This window comes from Lynx rufus, unplaced genomic scaffold (genome assembly GCF_022079265.1).
Source record: "Lynx rufus isolate CCGP_SWC_20201006 ecotype Redwood Valley unplaced genomic scaffold, mLynRuf1.p SCAF_24, whole genome shotgun sequence".
Lineage (NCBI taxonomy): Eukaryota > Metazoa > Chordata > Mammalia > Carnivora > Felidae > Lynx > Lynx rufus.
The window spans coordinates 2,616,081-2,638,884 of NW_025814839.1; the positions used below are offsets into that span (position 1 = coordinate 2,616,081).

The 22,804-nt window shown below is 40.9% G+C and overlaps 1 protein-coding gene across 2 annotated transcripts in view; it reads left to right on the forward strand.

The window, feature by feature from the left end:
- ANAPC5 (anaphase promoting complex subunit 5) overlaps positions 1 to 21,576 on the forward strand; it is a 44,738-nt gene extending 23,162 nt beyond the window's left edge. The window contains exons 9-17 of one of the 2 annotated variants that reach the window (XM_047088400.1): positions 618 to 707; positions 2,646 to 2,827; positions 3,892 to 4,027; positions 8,142 to 8,216; positions 10,930 to 11,051; positions 11,756 to 11,863; positions 11,947 to 12,094; positions 20,690 to 20,852; positions 21,253 to 21,576. In XM_047088400.1, the coding sequence (XP_046944356.1) occupies positions 618 to 707; positions 2,646 to 2,827; positions 3,892 to 4,027; positions 8,142 to 8,216; positions 10,930 to 11,051; positions 11,756 to 11,863; positions 11,947 to 12,094; positions 20,690 to 20,852; positions 21,253 to 21,464 (1,236 nt within the window). In that variant the 3' untranslated portion in view covers positions 21,465 to 21,576. The remainder of the gene's footprint in view (positions 1 to 617; positions 708 to 2,645; positions 2,828 to 3,891; positions 4,028 to 8,141; positions 8,217 to 10,929; positions 11,052 to 11,755; positions 11,864 to 11,946; positions 12,095 to 20,689; positions 20,853 to 21,252) is intronic. The other variant, XM_047088402.1, reaches the window with a different exon arrangement.
- The last annotated feature ends 1,228 nt before the right edge of the window (positions 21,577 to 22,804 follow it).

Genomic DNA, 22,804 nt, shown 5'->3' on the forward strand with positions numbered 1-22,804 from the left:
CTGTGTTGAGTTGGCCTTCTGAAGGTCCCGTTCGAAATGGGTTGTTTTGCTGTTAGAAGGTCCTTAGCAATGAAGGGAAACTAGTTAGGTGGTTGTGGGAATTCAGAAAGGCAACCCATCATTATCTTTCTTAATTCATGATTTCTATTTTGCTTTGCGGGGGAATTTCTTGTCTACAGATTTTAATGCAAAGCTAACACATTAAACATTGGCATTAACAAAAAAGTGAATACAACACCTAGTAACTTGATGAGACATCCTCTTGTGAAAGTGTAAACACCAAGCATAGGTAGAACACAGACTTCATTGAACAGTCCCTGAGAATCTCGATTTCTCAATTAAAGGCCGTATGGGGGCTTCATGTTTTTTTTTTTTTTTTTTCCCCTGGGACACTTGCCACTCACTGCTGTCAGAGGTGAAGATCAGTGGTTTGTTTATTTCAGTCTGACAGTTTTAATGTGTTCAATGGTTTTCATTTAGGTTCATACTTCATGAAAGAGAATTTTAGAGGATTTGTCTGTTCTCTTGTTGAATCTTTCTTATAACCACACTGATATTTGAACAGAACGTTAAGCATTATCATAGTTAGGATATATCCTGATGATTTCTCTTACCAGAGCTGGCTGTATGTCCTGGGGCAGAAGAGATCCGATAGCTATGTTCTGCTAGAGCATTCTGTGAAGAAGGCAGTACATTTTGGGTTACCGGTAAGGCTCATCTCCCTGTGAGATTATTTAAATAAATGGTGTGGTTTTATTCTTGGTAGTTTCATATGACCTTAATTATTAATGAAATCACTAAATTCTATTTGATGGGTTTCTCTCTGCTCCCTTTATCTTAATAACATCTATAAAAGTTCTACTAATCAATTTGATGAGGTCCTTATTTAGTTTATTGATCAACATTGACTTCCACATATTAGAAAAATTTCAGGAAAGGTTTATTTATTTATTTATTTATTTATTTTAAACGTTTATTTATTTTTGGGACAGAGAGAGACAGAGCATGAACGGAGGAGGGGCAGAGAGAGAGGGAGACACAGAATCGGAAACAGGCTCCAGGCTCTGAGCCATCAGCCCAGAGCCTGACGCGGGGCTCGAACTCACGGACCGCGAGATCGTGACCTGGCTGAAGTCGGACGCTTAACCGACTGCGCCACCCAGGTGCCCCAAGAAAGGTTTATTTTTAAATCAGGGGTTGGCAAACTCTTCAGCCCATGGGCCAAATCTGGCTTGCTGCTTGCTTTTATATGTCCCTCAAGCTAAGAATGGGTTTTACATTTTTAAATAGTTGCGGGTAAAAACAACAACAACAACAAAGAAGAATATGTGACAGAGACAAAATGTGGCCTGCAAAACCTAAATTATTTACTACCTGGCCCTTTATAGAACATGTTTGCTGATCCTTGTTCCAAAAGCAAACAAAGCCAGGAACCAGTAAACCTGACAGGCACATTTGTCCTTTCTTATTTTGAGTGACAGGGAAGGACCTGAGTTTTAGTCCTTGGTGACAAATACTCAGGGGCAATTAAAGGGCATAGTCTCCACACATGTAGTAGTAATGACGGTCAGAATCTAGATTACTGTTCCTCAAAGAACCTTCTTTTGTCTCAAAAACATCTGCTGACAGCTACATGCACGAAGGGTAGTGAGGCTGTTTAAGCATTCCGTCTTGTGAGGTTTGCAGCAAGGTCCAGAAGAACTGAAAGTAATATGTGTAATAATTTAATGTATGTTTTCTTAAAATTATAGTTGACACACTGTATATGCTTTTAAAATCTGTAAATTGTCCATTTGACTCATTTTGGGAAAGGAAACTTGTATGGACAGAATTGAATATAATGATAAAAGTAAGATGCCCCTTAAAATAAGTGATAGACATCTTAAGTACAATTTTTTGTTACGAATTTAAGCTGACTTTTTTTTTAAGTTTATTTATTTGTTTTGAGAGAGAGTGTGTGTGAGAGAGAGAGAGAGAGAGCATGAGCTGGGGAGGAGCAGAGAAGGAGGCAGAGAATCCCAAGCAAGCTCTGTGCGTAGAGCCCGATGCAGGGCTCCATCCCACAGACTGTGAGGTTGTGACCTGAGCTGAAATCAAGAGTCTGATGTTTAACCGAATGAGCCACCCAGGTGCCCCTAAGCTGACTTTTTTAAATTGTGCTTTCATCTTTGAGAATTATACCAGAAATTAATGAAAAGATAATTATGCTCATAATAGGCATCCTTTAAAAAGTCTCCTACTCCATAATGTTCCCAGCACTGTTTGACACATACTGTTTTATTTTAATTCTTAGAATTTTTTTATGATAGGGTCGATACCCATTTTGCAGATGAGGAAGCTGAGGCTGGCTAAGAAGCTAACTGACCCTTAGGTCACAGAATAAATAGCAGAGAAAGTGTTTAAGTCCAAGCCCCTTTTATGTCAAAGCCCTGGCTCTTCCAGGTCTACCATCCGCCTCTCTTCCAGCTCCAGTTTTTCGGGAGCACATTTCATATGGGTTAAGGTCAGGCTGTAGATACTTTCCTTTTAAATAATGCTGTCGGTTTACATGTGCTGAAACGTGAAATATGCCAAATTTCTGAAGAGCAAAACAAATTCTGTCATGTAATCTCTACCTTTCATCATGGGTACATCTGTCCCCTTAGTACCTTGCCTCCCTGGGAATCCAGTCCCTTGTTCAGCAGAGGGCTTTTGCTGGGAAGACTGCAAACAAACTGATGGATGCCCTTAAGGACTCTGACCTCCTGCACTGGAAACACAGCCTGTCCGAGCTCATCGATATCAGCATTGCACAGAAAACAGCCATCTGGAGACTCTATGGCCGCAGGTGGGTCTTCAAGCCGACTGTCTAGGCTGGAGGGGCCATCCTTCCAGCTATGAGCAGAAGCTAGCAGAGTGGTTCCATGAAAGGCCAAACGGGCAAGTCATTTCCGCCTTTGATGAAAGTTATTCATGCAGGGGATTAAAGAAAATGCTTATAGTTTTAAAACACTTTATACTTTGCACAAACTTTGTAGAGTTCTTCCCTATGCTCATTCATATTTACTCCTCCCAACTGCTCTGTGAGGTCACTGGTCATTGAGGTCTCAGGTTCACACATCTGATCTGCCCAAGATCACAGATGTCATTAGCAAGTGACAGAGCCAAGGCTGAGACCCAGGTGGTCTGGCTCCAAGCACCATGCCCCTGTGATCTGGGATGGGAATCTCTGGAATGTCGCTTCCTGTCCATGGGAGGCATGAGCCACATTTGCTCAGGTTGGGCTTCCCCGTTAGCCAAGGTGTGTTCTCTGAAGTGTCTCTAGTCCCAGGTTTAATTTTCCATTTGGCCTCCTTTAGCTTGGAAATCAACTTCTTGAACGAGGTTTTTAATCCTGGAGCCCTGTCACTACCTCACCTCCCACCTAGACAGTCTGCTCTTTCTAGGAATTTGCTAATGAAAGGAAGTGCCTCCTTCAGCAGTCTTGTTTTTGTGCTCGAGATGATTTTTGGCATGATGCGCTCTGAGACAGCTGCGAACACTGGCCACTGCTTGCGTTGCCAGAGCAGATGGTGCCAGGATGGCATCGGGTCTGAATTTATCCGTGAAAACTAATTAACACGCTGTGACCACAGGGAAAATTAGAGGCAGTTGGGGGGTCTACGGCTTGGAACTTCCGGTTGTACCATAACCTCTCCACGTTTCCTTTGGGGCTGCACACCCAGGGTGCTTTTCTGCTTTCCCTATGCTGAGGGCAGGAGGGCGGGCGGTGGGAGGCAGCTGCTCCCATGAAGCCAGAGCCTGCAGAGGGCCTTAGCTCCCTTCCAGTCCCACTCAAGTAGTTGTGGGGTGTGGCTGAGGGGAGCCTGGGGCTCTCGACTGAAGGGAATTCCTTCCCGTGTCCTCGCCCAGCACCATGGCGCTGCAGCAAGCCCAGATGTTGCTGAGCATGAACAGCCTGGAGGCGGTGAATGCGGGTGTGCAGCAGAACAACACAGAGTCGTTTGCCGTCGCCCTCTGCCACCTCGCAGAGCTGCACGCAGAGCAGGTAGGCTGGCGGCTGGGCCTCTGTGCTCCCGGAGCAGTGGGGGTTCTGCCGTTTCTTTCCTCTGCTGCTGGGGAAAAGCACTGGGTATGTCTCAGACAGGTCTGGTTGGATGCAGGGGGCAGAAAGGGTAAAATCCCGTCAATGGAGATGGACTGGGTGTGGAGTCTACAAAGCTTGTTGAACTCGGGATCTCTTGTGGCATCGGCAAGGAGAATAAGAGGTCAGCTGTTTTTATGTCACAATTGGAATAAAAAGGAGTCTTTGAAACTTAAGGTAGTAGAGCTCTGTATGTTTATAGGAGCTGGGAAAGCATAGTAGAAGTATTGCTGAAATGATAATAGCTGATGTTTCATGTACCTTTGTTCTGTGCCAGGCCGTGTGCTTGGTTTTTTACTTGTATTATCTTACTGAATCCTTATAATAGCACCATTATTTTCAGCCTTATTAGTCTCCCTATTTCACAGAACAAGAAACTGAGATCCAGGGAGCTAAGTCCTATATCTACGCCAGTTAATGTTAAGTCTCCAGCCCAAGTCTGATTGGCTCCTAAGAAGGACGGTGGGAATTGGATGTAACCTTGTAATTTTACAGGATTGTGTTTATAGGGGATTGATTAAAGGGTTTGTCATGCTGCTCTAGGCTTTCTCTCTCCTTTGCTCCAAAATGTCTCCTTTCATGGGAAAGGAGTCAGGGAAACCTCTTACCCAAGCGCTGTATCTCAGTAAACACTGCCTTGGCTACAAGTGCATTTCCTTGATCATATAACATTTCTCCACTTCTCTGTGGCATCCATTATTGTTAGGTTGTATGATAGCACTCAGTGTTCCCTAATCTGCAGCCTGAGGATCTATGGATGGTGTCCACCCTTTCAGAAGTCTATAAATACTTCTCTCCACTAAACTTATTTTAGCATTTTACTATCCTTTCGGTATCTCTGGAGACAAAGGGGATGGATGGACTCTGGCTGATGGGTCCCACATGCACCTTCATCAGCTGCCTTCTTCCTGCACCTGGGAAGCATCACCCACACTTTCTGACAGCAGAACAGCTGCCAGCTAGCTGCACTTGCCATTTGCTTTCCCCAGGAATCTGCACGTTCGTCTCATTCTTGGTTCTTCCCCACCCGCTTAATGACACTGGAACCTCTTTAACATCTCTTTTCCTCTCCTGGTACCATGGTTAAGTGGCGCAACTGGTAATGAATGAGTCGGTGAACTTTTAGTTAAGTATTTGGTATGAGCCTCGTGTGACTTTTTTTCCCCAACAACTTCATTGAGATATAATTCACACGCCACTTTAAGTTTTCCCATATGGCTATTTGAAGTCAGATTCTCCCCACCAACCCCAGCCTTACACAGTGGATAACTTCCTTTCAATTCCCTTTGAGTTATATAGGATAGAAATGATTTTTTTTTTCTTCTGGACTGAAAATCTACTTAAAAAAATCTTGGTCTTGGTTCAATGTCTAAACCCTGAAGCTTTCTCCAAGGCCAATTATTAGACGTCTATGATTCTTCCTGGGGGATTTTTCTTACTGTTGGATCTGTATTAGTATTTCCATCTTCATCTCCCTTATATCCCTAGGCTTATGTGAAAAACCTGCTGACCCATCATTGCCTGGCTCCAGTGGCCAGGATGTGTTGGGAAACTTTAGTATTGCACAGCTACAACATAGGCAGTGGCTTCTTCTTTTTTAAAAAAAAGTTTTATTAATGTTTCTTTGTTTTTGAGAGAGAGAGAGAGAGAGAGAGAGAAACAGATCGTGAGTGGGGGAGGGGCAGAGAGAGAGGGAGATACAGAATCCAAAGCAGGCTCCAGGCTCTGCGCTGTCCACATGGAGCCCTATGTGGGGCTTGAACCTATGAGCCGTGAGATCATGACCTGAGCCGTAGTCAGATGCTTAACCGACTGAGCCACCCAGGGCTCCTAGGCAGTGGCTTCTTAATTTCAATTCAGTCTCCTCCCACCTTCTCCTCAATCCGTCTTGGAAAGACTTTTCTAGTATTAGAACATCAACCAGGTAGCTGTACCCACAGGGCTGATGATTGTCACATTTTTAATTATACACGTTAGGGAGGCACCTGTGAAATTGAGTTGGCCAACTGTGGAGAAGACAGCTTTATCATGAGTCTCCATTTGCTCTTTTATTTCCTTTATGTGTGCTTTGAATTGTGTTCTGAAATTGACCTCCAAATAAACTGGGTGCTGTTGTACTTTGGTATGGCCATGACTTGGGCGTGAGTGAACCTACAAAAAAGTTACAGGGTCTGAATTGCTGTTCCTGACCTTCCTCCTGTAACTCAGAGGAAGTACTAAGACAGCCAGCCTCTTGCTCTTTTTGTGTGATTCTAGACCATCTGGTATTCTTCTTCCAGCCTAAGGAGAGGCAGGTCGCAGTGGGGGTGTTTTGGGGGATACTGCAATGTGTGTCTCTTTACTTGGCCTAAAGTTTTGACAACCCACCTCGATCCACATGCCCACCTCCCTCTGGCAGTCAATGGAAATCATTGGCAAGACTGGCCAGTTAAAAGTCCTAAGAATAGGGGCGCCTGGGTGGCGCAGTCGGTTAAGTGTCCGACTTCAGCCAGGTCATGATCTCGTGGTCCGTGAGTTCGAGCCCCGCGTCAGGCTCTGGGCTGATGGCTTGGAGCCTGGAGCCTGTTTCCGATTCTGTGTCTCCCTCTCTCTCTGCCCCTCCCCTGTTCATGCTCTGTCTCTCTCTGACCCAAAAATAAATAAAAAACGTTGAAAAAAAAATAAAAAAAAAAAAAGTCCTAAGAATAAGAAGATTATTGACGTTTTATTATAATTCAGTGTAATTTCTACTTAATTTACTTCAAATGAAAGTTCACTTTTGGTCTAACTGAGCTTCTATGTAGACAGAAGGTATATCATCTAATCAAAGGATTAGGACACATTGAAAAGCTTTTGGAGTCAATAAGAAACATTGCAGGAACATAAGGGTATAAAAAAAGATGAATATGTATTCACAGAAAAAATATAAATGACCAGAGAACATGAAAAATTTTCAATCTAGTCATTAAAGAAATTCATGTTAATACAGTGAAATACTAGTTTCACCAATCAAATAGGCAACGCTTAAAAATTGTGGTAGGAGAAAGACATAGAAGGCTGTTATGAAAGTTCTCGGTACATTTCCGGAGGGTAATTTAGCAATGTGTATCAAAGGGCTTAGGAGTGCCTACCATTTGACCAGCCAGTTCCACTTCAAAGGTCTTATCCTAAGGAAAGGACTGGACAGGTGGACAGTTACACAAAGTTGTGTGCACCAGGATATTCTCTGTAGCATCCTTAAAATGGAAAAAATTAGAAACGACCAAACTATCCCAAACTAGGAGGTCATTTAGATGTATCATAGTTCATTTACCTAATAAAATACTATGATGATATAACTTTGTATTTGTTAACACTGGAAAGATTGATTCAGTCAAAAAATATGCCTACCATGTAGTAAACAGTGTTCTAGGTAATTTACAAAAATAGTACATATGCCTTTTTTTAGAATATGTGTATGTTTTTATTTATGTGCATAAGAGAAGTTTAGAAGGATATGTGCCCAAACATTCCTGTGATTATCTTTGGTGAAATTAAAATCGGCCTTTTTCTTATTGTTTACATGTATTTTGTAAGTTTTTTTCCTAGAGTGAACATACATTCATTACATGTGTAATTAAAAAAAAAAATTTAGGGGGTGGCTCATCAGTTAAATATCCAACTTTGGCTCAGGTCATATTCTCACGGTTGGTGAGTTCAAGCCCCATGTCGGGCTCTGTGCTGACAGCCCAGAGCTTGGACCCTGCTTCAGACTCTGTGCTTCCCTCTTTCTCTGCCCCTCCCCCACCCACTCTCTGTCTCTCCCTCTCTCTCAAAAATGAATAAGCGTTAAAAAAAATTAAAAAAAAATTTTAATGAACAAAATATACTAGAACCTAAAAAAAAAAAAAAAATGACCCCCTGATGTATGACAGTCTCTGCTTCATGTCTTCTAGGGTGCTATACCACAAGCAGGTGAATCATAGCAACATCCTATGAGTGGTGTAGCAGATGTAGTTTCAACACAGGTGTGTTCATCAGTTCGTGTGTTTCCATTTAGGGCTGTTTTGCCGCAGCTTCGGAAGTGTTGAAGCACTTGAAGGAACGATTCCCGCCGAATAGTCAGCATGCCCAGGTAATCTAACTTTTGCATGGCATCCGATTTATTTCCGAGGAGACCGTTTTTACTGTATTGTTGTCAGAGTGGAATATTTTAAGGCTTCCTCTCAGTTTTTTGTGTCTTGGTTCCTTTCTGTGTCATCTGTACATTGAGGTCAATATAGATGCATACCAGCTTCTAAGCTCTGTGCAAGGCAGAGAATGGGCGCCTGGGTGGCTTAGTCATTTGAGTGTTTGACTCTTGATTTTGGCTCAGGTCATGATCTCAGGATTTGTGGGATTGAGCCCCGCATCGGGCTCCCTGCTGATAGCACAGGGGCTGCTTGGGATTCTCTCTCTCCCTGTCTGCCTCTCCCACACTTGCTCTCTCTCTCTCTCTCAAAATAAATAAATAAACTTTAAAAAAATAAAAAGAAGGCAGAGGGATGCATGGGTGGCTCAGTTGGTTAAGTGTTTGACTTTGGCTCAGGTCATGATCTCACAGTTCTTGAGTTTGAGCCCCATGTTGGGCTCTGTGCCGACAGCTCAGAGCCTGGAGCCTGCTTGGGATTCTGTGTCTCCCTCTCTCTGCCCCTCCCCCACTTGCGTGCATGCACATGTGCGCTCACTCGCTCTCTCCCTCTCCCTCTCTCAAAAATAAGCAAATATTAAAAAAAAAAAAAAAAGAAGGCAGAAAAATAAACTCTGATACAAGATTTAAAGATTTATTTAGGGAACTTTTTTTCTCTCTGTCTTCATAGTTTTAAGTTTGTATTCCTTATATCTCTAACTGTGTGGAAATAAGAAAAGAAAATCATCCATGTCCATGGACAGATCAAGAATTAGGTCTCAGTTTGGTGCTGTGTCTCTTACTTGGCAACTCTAACCTCTTCCTCCCAGAATTAAATAACCTTTGGGAAGATGTTGTGCCCAGAGGGAATTGAATTAATTTTATAAAGCAGTCCCAGGCCCTGTGTTCCTTATTGCACTTTATCTATCTCTAATGGGGCTGAGAAACCTGTTACAGGAGCCCCTTCTTCTTCCCTCCCTTTCCAAGTTTAGTCTTCAATGGATTAGAGAATTTGAAATCTTAAGAGACCATGGCCTGGGAGTCTCCTAGTGCTGGTCACTGAGGCTGCCACTCCCACAGGTTGTTGGCTCTGTGGCATTAGCTATAGTGTGGGTGCCCCGCTGCATGTGAAGTGTGCTTGGGCCTCATCGCTGCCTTCAGCAGGCTATGATCTGAATTCAAAGTGCCCAGCTGGGAAGGTGGTCTGCACATAAGATAGAAGATGGGAGATGATAGCACCTAAGGATGATGTAGGAACGAAAGAATTAAGGTGGTTCTGTGGCAGTGCTAATGCAATGGAACAGTTTTGGTGATAGTTCTAGCTGTTGAAGAAAAAAAAAAGGCAATTCACAGTTCACAGAAAAAAACATATGGCCAGTAGGTATATGATAAGATGCTCAGCCTGTCTGGCAGTCAGGGAAATACCAGACAACAGTAATGAGATATTTCATACCTATCAGATTGGCCAAAGGTAGAATATCTGACAGTACCAAGTGTTGGCAAGGATATTACTGGTGGGAAGTATAAATTGGTATAACCCACTTGAAGAACAAATGGGCACTGTATTGAATTGAAGTTGTGTATGTCCTCCACCCGTGTTTCCACTGCTTGCTGTAGACCTGACATAAACTCTTGCACCAGCAGAGATGCATGAGAATGTTGATTGCAGCATTGTTCAGAAGAGTGAAAAATTGGCACTACCTAAATACTCATCATTGTGAGAACAGATATTCGTATAATTGAGAACTATTCGTTAGTGGAAAGGATGAACTAGAGCTACTTGTATTAACATGTGTAAGTCTGGGGGGGTGGGAGGGAGGGGAAAGTGGGTGATGGACATTGAGGAGGGCACCTGTTGGGATGAGCACTGGGTGTTGTATGGAAACCAATTTGGCAATAAATTTCATATTGAATAAAACACACACACACACACACACACACACACACACAAACATGTGTAAGTCCCAGAAAAATACTGTTGAGCTTAAGAGCAAGTTGTCAAAGGATACATAAAGTACAGCGGTATTTACTTTCTGCAAAATTTAAAAACCTACAAGATCATACTATATATTGTTTAAGGGTAAGAATATATGCTGTAATAGTATAAAAACATGAATGGGAATGATAAACACCAAATCAGGTGCTTACTTTGGTTTTATTTATTTATTTGTTTGTTTGTTTTTGAGAGAGAGAAAAAGAAGGCGCCAGTGAGCAAGGGGCAGAGAAAGAGAGAATCCCAGGAGGGGCAGAGAGAGACATAGAGAGAGACAGAGAGAGGGAGAGGGAGAGGGAGAGAGAGAGAGAAGCGGGGCTCGTGTTTACCCAATGCGGGACTCAAACTCTCAAACCATTAGATCATGACCTGAGCTGAAGTCAGACACTTAACAACTGAGACACCCAGGTGCCCCAGGTGCTTACTTTGGATAAAGAAAGAGAGGAATGGAATTTGCAAAAGACTTCGTTAGTATGCAGTAATATCTGAAGCAAATCAAAATGTTGTGTTTTGACAAAGTTGGTGATTGGCACACATGTGTTTGTTACTTTATTCTTAGGGCTTTTTTACATCCTTGAAATATTTATAAAAAATTTTTAAATCTCAAAAATGCTGAAATATTTTTATATCTGTTGAATAACGAGGTGAACACTTGCATTTTGTCCTCAATTTTTTTTTTCTTATTAGCTATGGATGCTATGTGATCAAAAAATACAGTTTGACAGAGCAATGAATGATGGCAAATACCATTTGGCTGATTCACTTGTTACAGGAATCACAGCTCTTAACAGCATAGAGGGTGTATACAGGTAAGAAACTTTGAAGATTCCAGCCCCGAATAAGGTAGTTCTTAAATGGCTTTATTCTTTTTTTTTTTTTAAATTTTTTTTAATGTTTATTTATTTTTGAGAGAGACAGAGGTAGAATGCGAGTGGGTTGGGGCAGAGGGAGAGGGAGACACAGAATCGGAAGCAGGCTCCTGGCTCTGAGCTGTCAGCACAGAGCCCGATGCGGGGCTCGAACTCACGAGCTGTGAGATCATGACCTGAGCCGAAGTCGGCCGCTCAACCGACCGAGCCACCCAGGCGCCCCGTTAAATGCTTTATTCTTATTTTTGTGTGGATTAATTTATTAACTTTAGCTTAGGAAAAAACTTTTTTTTCCTATTTATTACAGGAAATTAGAAAATACAGATGAGTAATAGGGAGAAAATAAGTATCACCCAGAGAAAATCACTAACATTCTAATATCTGTAATTCCAGACTTGTTTTTTTCTTGTGTGTGTGTGTGGGGGCGTGCTGGGAGGGGTGTATACACACGTGTTTACACACACACACACACACGCACATTTTTTTTCTCCTCTTTTAACAAAAATTGTATCAGGCAAAGTTCTTCCCCTTGGGAGGTTTACAGTCTAATTGAGGAAGTAGAGATTGTAACCCTGAAAGTGACTATACTTGCAACCCTGGTAAAATATCAGCATAACCATTTGTTTATTTTGTTTCTGTGTCAGAAAAGCAATTGTACTACAAGCTCAGAACCAAATGTCAGAGGCGCACAAGCTTTTGCAAAAATTGTTGATTCATTGTCAGAAAATCAGGAATACAGAAATGGTGATCAGGTAAGGGAAGTCCCTTGAACATTTCCTACAGGTGGTCCTTTGTGCTGGATCTTCTCATCCCATGTCTTCGTCTTTGTGGGCAGTGTCCTGCTGTCTGTGGCCGAGCTATACTGGCGGTCTTCCTCCCCTACCATCGCGCTGCCTGTGCTCCTGCAGGCTCTGGCCCTCTCCAAGGAGTACCGGTTACAGTACTTGGCCTCCGAAACGGTGCTGAACTTGGCTTTTGCTCAGGTAAGCTGATCTCTGTTTTTATAGCACATATTTGTGCTCAAGAACTGCTTAGTCTGTTACTACTTTTTGGTTTTGAAAGGGATAATAATGAGCTTTGACTTCTTAATACTGAAGTCTGGGAATACAGTCTCATTGTGTAAGCCCTCCAGGAAGTCTGAAGCTGTGAACCTGGTGGCTATACCGAGCTGTGTTTCTAATAAAGGGGATGCACCCATTCATCGAGGACACTTGCATCATATTAATGATTTAGCTGGCCCAGAGCTCTGCTTGATTAACAAGGGGATAAATAAAGAAATGAGGAAGTTGTGTGTTCATTGAAAGGTTTTGGAAGTTAAAAGGTATTTTATGTTTGTTTACTGTCTCCCCCTGAGGAATGTAAAGGCCGTGAGAAAAGGGACTTTGTTTTCTCCTTGCTGTATCTTCTGGTACCTAGTAGGACCTCTACATAATAGGCTTTTAATAAATATTTATTGAATGAATGCATTTTGAACTCACTGGCGCTAGGAGAATTTACTAACTAAAGCAGAGATTTCCCAAACCATGCATTAGATTAATTAGGAAGGGGCACCTGCGTGGCTCAGTCCGTTGAGTGTCGGACTCTTGATTTTGGCTCAGATCATGTTTTACATTATGGTTTGTGGGTTCAAGCCCTGCGTTGGGCTGGCTCTGTGCTGACATCGTGGAGCCTGCTTGGGATTCTCTATCTTCCTGGTCTCTCTCTTCCTACCCTGCTCGTGCTTTTTCCTTCTCTCTCAAAATAAATAAACTTTACAGAAAGAAAGAAAAGGGGCACCTGGGTGGCTCAGTTGGCTGAGCATCTGACTTCCACTCAGGTCATGATTTCAAGGTTTGTGAGTTTGAGCCCCAGACAGCCTGTCGGTGCAGGGCCCACTTCAGATCCTCTGTCCCCCTATCTCTCTGCCTCTTCCCTGCTTATGCTCTCTCTCTCTCTCAAAAAATAAACAAAACATTAAAAAAAAGAAGCAAGAAAAAAAATTGGGAAGATTTAAAAAATATCTACATATCTGGGGGCACCTGGGTGGCTCAGTTGGTTAAGCATCCGACTTCAGCTCAAGTCATGATCTTGCAGTTCCTGGTTCAAGTCCCACATCAGGCTCTCTGCTATGAGCACAGAGCCCGCTTTGGATCCTAATCGTGTCTCCCTCTTTCTCTGCCCCTCCTCCACTTGTGCTTTCCTTCTCTCAAAAATAAATAAACATTGAAAAAAATCTACATATCTGGCTTTGCCTTGAAACATGGAGTCAGAATCTCTAGGGAAGGAGCAGAGGACTCTAACCTGTTTTCCAGCTCTAGTGACTTTTTTTCTCAATTAAGATAAAATTCACGTAACATAAAATTTACCATTTTAATCATTTTAAAGGGTACAATTCAGTGGTTTTAAGAATATTTACAGTGTTGGGGCGCCTGGGTGGCGCAGTCGGTTAAGCGTCCGACTTCAGCCAGGTCACGATCTCGCGGTCCGTGAGTTCGAGCCCCGCGTCAGGCTCTGGGCTGATGGCTCGGAGCCTGGAGCCTGTTTCCGATTCTGTGTCTCCCTCTCTCTCTGCCCCTCCCCCGTTCATGCTCTGTCTCTCTCTGTCCCAAAAATAAATAAACGTTGAAAAAAAAAATTTAAAAAAAAAAAAAAAAGAATATTTACAGTGTTTTGCAGCCATCAACACTGTTTAATTTCAGAATATCTTCATCATTCTGAAAAGAAACCTGGACTCATTAAGTAGTAACTCCCATTAACCACCAAGCTACTTTCTGTCTCTGTGGGTTTGCCTATTCCGGATCTTTCATATAAATGGAATCATACAATATCTGGCCTTATGTAGTCTGGCTTCTTCACTTAGTAAGATGTTTTCAGGGTTCATTCATGTTGAATGGGACGTTCAGCATGTGTCACTGCTTCATTCCTTTTATTATTTATGTATTCTTTTATTCCTTTATTTATTTTAAGTTTATTTATTTATTTTGAGAGAGAGAGAGTGCCAAAGAGAGGAGAGAGAGAATCCAAAGCAGGCTCCACACTATCAGTGTGGAGCCTGAAGCGGGACTCAAACCCATGAACTGTGAGATCATGACCTGAGCTGAAATGAAGAGTGGGAAGCTTAACCGACTGAGCCACCCAGGTGCCCCGCTTCATTCCTTTTAATGGCTGAATAATACTCCATTGGATGGATAGACTACATTTTGTCCATCCGTTGGTAGACATTTGGGTCAGCTATTATAAATAGCTGCTTTAAAAAATTATTTTAAACTGTTTATTTATTTAGAGAGAGAGGGAGAGAGAATATCCCAAGCAGGCTTTGCACTGTCAGCGCAGAGCCCAACTTGGAGCTAGATCCCACTAGATCCCACGAACTATGAGATCATGATCTGAGCTGAAATCAAGAGTCAGATGCTTAACCAACTGAGCCACCCAGGTGCCCCTGAATAGCTGCTTTTAACATTCACATATAAGTTTTTGTGTAGTTACATGTTTTCATTTCTCTTGGACTTACTTAAGAGTAGAATTGCTGGGTCATATGATAATTCCATATCTAACTTTTTGTGGAACCACCAAACTTCCACAGTGACTGCACCATCTCTTCTCACCAGCAATGTATGAAGCTTCCGGTTTTTCCATGTTCTTGCCAGTACTTGTTATTTTCCTTTTTTTTTTTTTTTTTTTGGTATTATACCCATCTGACTATAAAGTTCTATCTCATCGTGGTTTTGATTTGTATTTTTCTAATAACTCATGATATTGAGCATCTTTTTGTGTGCTCTTGGCCATTTGTATATATTCTTTGGAGACATGTCTAAGTCCTTTATCCACTTTTTAATTGGGTTATTGTCTTTTTGATGTTCAGTTGTAAGACTGTTTTGTATATTCTGAATACTAGACCCTTGTCAGATACATGATTTGGAAATATGTTCTTTTCTCGGGGTTGTCTTTTTACTTTCTTGATCATGTCCTTTGATGCACTAAAGTTTTAAAATTTGATGAAATCCAATTTATCCTTTTTTTTTTTTTTTTGCTGCTTGTGCTTTTTTTTTTTTTTTAAGTTCTTTGTTTTTTTGGTTTACTTATTTTTGAGAGAGAGAGAGAAAGACAGAGCACAGGCAGAGGAGGGCCAGGGAGAGAGGGAGACACAGAATCCAAAGCAGGCTCCAGGCTCTGAGCTGTCAGCACAGAGCCTCTCAGAGCCTGACACGGGGATTGAACTCATGAGCCATGAGATCATGACCTGAACTGAAGTCAGAACTCAACTGACTGAGCCACCCAGGCACCCCTGTTGCTTGTGCTTTTGATGTTCTCCTTAAGAAACTGTTGCTTAATCCAAGTTCACAAAGATTTATACTTATGTTTCCTTCTAAGGTTTTGAATAGTTTTAGCTCTTCCATTTAGGTCTTTGATCAATTTAGAGTTAATTTTTTTAAAGTTTATTTATTTATTTTGAGAGAGGGAGAGAGCAGGGGAGGGGCAGAGAGAGAGGGGAGGGAGAATCCCAAGCAAACAAACCCTAAGATCCTGACCCAAGCCAAAATCAAGATTCAGATGCCCAACCAACTGAGCCACCCAAGTGCCCTATTTTTGAGTTAATTTTTATATATGGCGTGAGGTAGGAGTCCAGCTTTATTCTTTCACATATGGATATCCCGTTGTCAAAGCACTACTTGTTGAAAACACTGTTCTTTTCCCATTGAGTAGTCTTGGCATCCATGTCAAAAATATTGATCATTAATGTATGGATTTATTTCTGCACTCTCAGTTCTATTTCATTGATCTGTCCTTATGATAATACCACACTGTTTGATTATTATATCTTTGTAGTAAATTTAAAATTAGGATGGAAGTAAGAGTTCTCTAATTTTGTGCTTCTTTTTTCAAGATCATTTTGGCTGTTGGTATTCTCTTGCAATTCCATATGAATTTTAGAATAGCTTGTCCATTTCAGTAAAAATAGTATTTAGAGTTTTGATAAGGAATGTGTTCAATCTGTAGATGAATTTGGAGAGTGTTACCATCTTCACACTATTAAATCTTCCAGTCCATTAACACAGGCTGTCTTTTTTTTTTTTTTAGGTCTTCTTTAATTTCTTTTTCTTTTCTTTTTTTTTTTTAAGTTTACTTATTTATTTTGAGGCAGGGAGGAGCAGAGAGAGAGGAAGGGAGAGAGAGAATCCTAAGCAGGTTCTTTGCTGCCAGCGCAGAGCCCAGTGTGGGGATCGAACTCATGAACCATGAGATCATGATCTGAGCCAAAATCAGGAGTTGGATGCTTAACGAGCTGAGTCACCCAGGTGCCCTAGGTCTTCTTTTTAGTTTTTTATTTTATTTATTTATTTTGAGAGGAGAGAGAGCAAGCAGGGGAGGGGCAGAGAGAGAGAGAATCCCAAGCAGGCTCCACACTGTTAGTGCAGAGCCCGATGCAGGGCTTGAACGCACGAATGGTGAGATCATGACCCGAGCTGAAATCAAGAGTTGGATGCTTAACCGACTGAGCCATCCAGGTGCTCCCCCCCACCCCCCAGGTCTTCTTTCATATCTTCAATAGTGTCTTCTAGTTTTCAGTGTACAATTCTTACAGTTTCTTAGTTAAATTTATTCCTAAGTATTTTATTCTTTTTGATGTTATCATAAATGGAATTTTAAAAATTAATTTTATTTTTGGATTGTTCATTGCTAGTGTATATTGATCTTACATCCTGCAACTTTGCTGAACTTGTTTAATACCTGTTACAGGTTTTTAAGGATTCTTTAGAAGTTTTCTGTATATAAGATCATGTAACTCTGCAAATACAGAGTTTTACTTCTTCCATTGCAATTTGAATGCCTTTCATTTCTTTTTCTTGCCCAGTTGCCCCATGTAGAACTTTCAGAACAGTGCTGAATAGAAGTGGCAAGAATGTACATACTTGTTTTTGCTCCTGATCTTAGGGGCATGATTTCCGTCTTTTTTTTTTTTTTTTCCTGTTAATGTACTTTATTTATTTATTTATTTATTTATTTATTTATTTATTTATTTAATATATGAAGTTTATTGTCAAATTGGTTTCCATACAACACCCAGTGCTCATCCCAAAAGATGCCCTCTTCAATGCCCATCACCTCCCCTCCCCTCCCTCCCACCCCCCATCAACCCTCAGTTTGTTCTCAGTTTTTAAGAGTCTCTTATGCTTTGGCTCTCTCCCACTCTAACCTCTTTTTTTTTTTTTCCTTCCCCTCCCCCATGGGTTTCTGTTAAGTTTCTCAGGAGGATCCACATAAGAGTGAAAACATATGGTATCTGTCTTTCTCTGTATGGCTTATTTCACTTAGCATCACACTCTCCAGTTCCATCCACGTTGCTACAAAGGGCCATATTTCATTCTTTCTCATTGCCATGTAGTACTCCATTGTGTATATAAACCACAATTTCTTTATCCATTCATCAGTTGATGGACATTTAGGCTTTTTCCATAATTTGGCTATTGTTGAGAGTGCTGCTATAAACATTGGGGTACAAGTGCCCCTATGCATCAGTACTCCTGTATCCCTTGGGTAAATTCCTAGCAGTGCTACAGCTGGGTCATAGAGTAGGTCTATTTTTAATTTTTTGAGGAACCTCCACACTGTTTTCCAGAGCGGCTGCACCAGTTTGCATTCCCACCAACAGTGCAAGAGGGTTCCCGTTTCTCCACATCCTCTCCAGCATCTATAGTCTCCTGATTTGTTCATTTCGGCCACTCTGACTGGCGTGAGGTGATATCTGAGTGTGGTTTTGATTTGTATTTCCCTGATGAGGAGCGACGTTGAGCATCTTTTCATGTGCCTGTTGGCCATCTGGATATCTTCTTTAGAGAAGTGTCTATTCATGTTTTCTGCCCATTTCTTCACTGGATTATTTGTTTTTTGGGTGTGGAGTTTGGTGAGCTCTTTATAGATTTTGGATACTAGCCCTTTGTCCGATATGTCATTTGCAAATATCTTTTCCCATCCCGTTGGTTGCCTTTTAGTTTTGTTGATTGTTTCCTTTGCTGTGCAGAAGCTTTTTATCTTCATGAGGTCCCAATAGTTCATTTTTGCTTTTAATTCCCTTGCCTTTGGAGATGTGTCAAGTAAGAAATTGCTGCGTGTGAGGTCAGAGAGGTCTTTTCCTGCTTTCTCCTCTAGTGTTTTGATGGTTTCCTGTCTCACATTCAGGTCCTTTATCCATTTTGAGTTTATTTTTGTGAATGGTGTAAGGAAGTGGTCTAGTTTCATTCTTCTGCATGTTGCTGTCCAGTTCTCCCAGCACCATTTGTTAAAGAGACTGTCTTTTTTCCATTGGATATTCTCTTCTGCTTTGTCAAAGATTAGTTGGCCATACTTTTGTGGGTCTAGTTCTGGGGTTTCTATTCTATTCCATTGGTCTATGTGTCTGTTTTTGTGCCAATACCATGCTGTCTTGATGATTACAGCTTTGTAGTAGAGGCTAAAGTCTGGGATTGTGATGCCTCCTTCTTTGGTCTTCTTCTTCAAAATTACTTTGGCTATTCGGGGCCTTTTGTGGTTCCATATGAATTTTAGGATTGCTTGTTCTAGCTTCGAGAAGAATGCTGGTGCAATTTTGATTGGGATTGCATTGAATGTGTAGATAGCTTTGGGTAGTATTGACATTTTAACAATACTTATTCTTCCAACCCATGAGCATGGAATGTTTTTCCATTTCTTTTTATCTTCTTCAATTTCCTTCATAAGCTTTCTATAGTTTTCAGCATACAGATCTTGTACATCTTTGGTTAGATTTATTCCTAGGTATTTTATGCTACTTGGTGCAATTGTGAATGGGATCAGTTTATTTGTCTTTCTGTTGCTTCATTATTAGTGTATAAGAATGCAACTGATTTCTGTACATTGATGTTGTATCCTGCAACTTTGCTGAATTCATGTATCAGTTCTAGCAGACTTTTGGTGGAGTCTATCGGATTTTCCATGTGTAATATCATGTCATCTGCAAAAAGTGAAAGCTTGACTTCATCTTTGCCAATTTTGATGCCTTTGATTTCCTAGCACTTCCAACACTATGTTAAACAACAGCGGTGAGAGTGGACATCCCTGTCATGTTCAGTCTTTCATTTTTAACTATGATGTTAACTGTGGATTTTGCATAGATGCACTGGTACTAAGTTGAGGAAGTTCCCTTCTACTCCTGAATATTTTTATCATGAAAAGGTGTTGGGGTTTTGTGAAATGCTTTTTCTATATCAATTGAGTAGATCATGCGGTATTTTTCCTTTATTCTATTAATATTGTATATTACATTGATTTTTTTACATATTGAACTACTGTTGCATTCTTGGGATAAATCCTACTTGATTATGATGTATGATTTTTTGTTTTTTTGAGAGAGTGAGTGGAGGAGGGGCAAAGGGAGAGAGAATCTTAAGCAGGCTTCATGGCCAGCACAGACCCCAGTGTGGGGCTCAATGCAAGACTTGATCTCACAACTGTGAGATTATGACCTGAGCCAAAATCAAGAGTTAGACACTTCACCGACTGAGCCAGCCAGGTGCCCCCGTGTATGATCCTTTTAATATGCTATTGGATTTGGTTTGCTAGTATTTGTTGAGGATTTTTGCATGTGTATTCATAAGGGATATTGGTCTGTAGTTTTCTTTCCTTATGATATCTTTATTTTGCTTTGGTATTAGGGCAACAGTGGCCTTACAAAGTGAGTTCCTTTCTCTTCTATTTTTGGAAGAATGAGAAGGATTGGTGTTAATTCTTCTTTAAATGTTTCGTAGAATTTACCAAGTTCTGTTCTTTGGTGTATATGTGTTTATAATTGTGTCTTCTTGATGAATTGACCCATTAGCAGTATATAATGCCCTTTGTCTTTTGTAACAGTTTTTGACTTAAAGTCTGTTTTGTTTGATGTAAGTGTAGTCACTCCAGCTATCTTCTGGCTACTGTTTGTATGGAGTATCTCTTTTATGTCCTTTTACTTTCAGCCTGTTTGCGTCTTTTTTTTTTTAAGCCTATTTGTGTCTTTTAACCAAGAGTGAGTCTCCTTGTAGATAGCATATAGTCAGATCATGTTTCTTTTAAATCTACTCTGCTAATCTCTGCTTTTTAACTGAAGAGTTTAATTCATTTATATTTAATGTAATTATAGATTTGAAAGGACTTCTATTTTGCTATTTTTTTCTATATATTTCTTACATCTTTTTTGTTCCTCGGTTCCTCCATTACTGTTTCTTTTGTGTTAAATGGATGTTTCTTGTTTATTTTACTGTATACTTTCGAGTTATTTCTTAGTGGTTCCCCTTCTCCCAATGATTCTTGCACAAAAGTTTAACCCTTTAGAATCACCAAGCTAAAGGATATTGATTCTGAATGTTGTTGTAAAGACAAAAACCTTCCTATAGTGTGAATAACTACTACCTGCTATATCCATCATAATCTGAAGTCAGATTGTCATACAGTGTTTTCTAGGAGTGTGGTGCATATTAAATGTAGTACATGTCAGGGAGAACATAAGCCAGACATGGCCATTCAGGAAATAAGGTTCAGAAATGAAGCCTTTTCTGTAGTGGGCAGTGGGTGTGGGTAGGTACAGTACCACAATGTTTCTTTTTCAGCTCATCCTTGGAATCCCAGAACAGGCCTTAAGTCTTCTCCACATGGCCATTGAGCCCATCTTGGCTGACGGGGCTGTCCTGGACAAAGGCCGCGCCATGTTCTTGGTGGCCAAGTGCCAGGTGGCTTCAGCAGCTGCTTATGATCCACCAAAGAAAACAGAAGGTAGGGAACCATACAGAGATTGCTATGCAATACTATTGCAGAAAAAAAATTAAATTTAGGACCCAGAAGAAGGAAGACATTAAATTTGGGATAGTATTTAAGTTCTCAAATACATATTAAGATTTATGCAGTATTTAAAGTGCTTTGACATGCATGCTTGGTGTGAAGGTTGAGGGCAAGTGAATGATTATTTTAACCCTACAGAACCAAGTACCAGGCTGGAAATCAGGACTAAAGACCTTTTTTAAAACCTCCCCCTAGTGTATTTTTTTCTTCTCAAAGAGTAGAGTATAAAAGTATCTCTGGTACATGTTAAACCAATGAAAGTAGATGTCAAGTTTTGAAAACTGTATGCAAAGTGTTGAGTTAAACATTGTGCTTTTTTCCCATTTTCCATCAGCTCTGGAGGCAGCCATTGAGAATCTCAATGAAGCCAAGAACTATTTTGCAAAGGTCGACTGCAAAGAGCAAATCAGAGATGTTGTTTACTTCCAGGCCAGACTCTACCACACCTTGGGGAAGACCCAGGAGAGGAACCGATGCGCGATGCTCTTCCGGCAGCTGCATCAGGAACTGCCCTCTCATGGGGTGCCCTTGATAAATCATCTCTAGTGAGAGCATCCCTGCTGGGCCGCTATACAGAATATAAGATTTTGGCCTTCCCCTCCCTCCATGTAAATGATGTATTTGATGTCTGTCTTATCAATAAACTGCATTCTGATTAGTTTGTCTTATTTTGTTGCTAGAATATACATACTTGTTTTCTCCCTTTTCTTTTTGATAGCAAAAGATACCAACTTTTTGTTGATAAACAGCTGTTTTATTAATAAGCTATTACAAGTGTTAAAGGTTATGTTCTCTCTGGGCAAAGTTGCCAGTATCTTCTTAGGATCTGTGCACATTCTGCATCATCACAGGAATTTGTATTTAGCACCTATGCTCAGACATCAGCTCTTCTGGGTATCGGCAGGTCTCTCCAGGGGGTCAGTGGAGGTTTCTCTAAGACTTAGATTTTCCTTCTGAAGCTTCCCTGCTTTGTTGGACTGAGCTGGGGGGTTGTGGTGGGCCTGTGTGTGCTTGTAAGCACATGTTGGTTCTTGACTGGAAATTAAGAAGGAAAAGATCTGTTTATGGTTTTTGGACCAATGACAAGAAACAGATTTCAGTCACTTTCTGGGTATTTGTTTTCTTCTGTCTTCTACATTACTGTACTTCTTCTCTCTTTAACTATATAAATGAAGGATGATGATAACAAGTCTAGGAATTCATTATGAATGAGGGGATTATAAATTAAGAAAAGGTCTAAAGCTCAGAGGTGTGTGGATGCTATCACTCAAATATGTAGAGTATCTAATTTACACATCTCAACCCTGCCATTAAGCAGAACCAGTTATTGCTTTGCAAATTTATCTTATCCCTCAGTGTTCACAGGAAAATCACTCTGTTTCAAGTCCAAAACAGCAACAAGGAACCAACCAAATTTTTCAGCTTCTATCATTGGCTCTTTCTCCGTTAAATTTAAACCTTCTGATGGAAAATAATTTATCTCCAGGGCTCTTTGAAACAGCGTAAAACAACTCCCACTCATAGGGAGCATTTGCCGGCTAAAGACAGCCGCTCTGGAAACAAGAGACTCTGTAAAGATAGAGACAGTAAGTGGTATGTTGATGTTTAAAAATCTTAAATTAGGGGCGCCTGGGTGGCTCAGTCGGTTGAGCGTCCGACTTCGGCTCAGGTCGTGATCTCACGGTCCGTGAGTTCAAGACCCCCGTTGGGCTCTGTGCTGACAGCTTGGAGCCTGGAGCCTGCTTCAGATTCTGTGTCTCCCTCTCTCTCTGACCCATCCCCTTTCATGCTCTGTCTCTTTCTGTCTCAAAAATAAATAAATGTTAAAAAAAATTAAAAATCTTAAATTAATTTGAAAGGTTATATATGGAGATAGTAAAAATTAA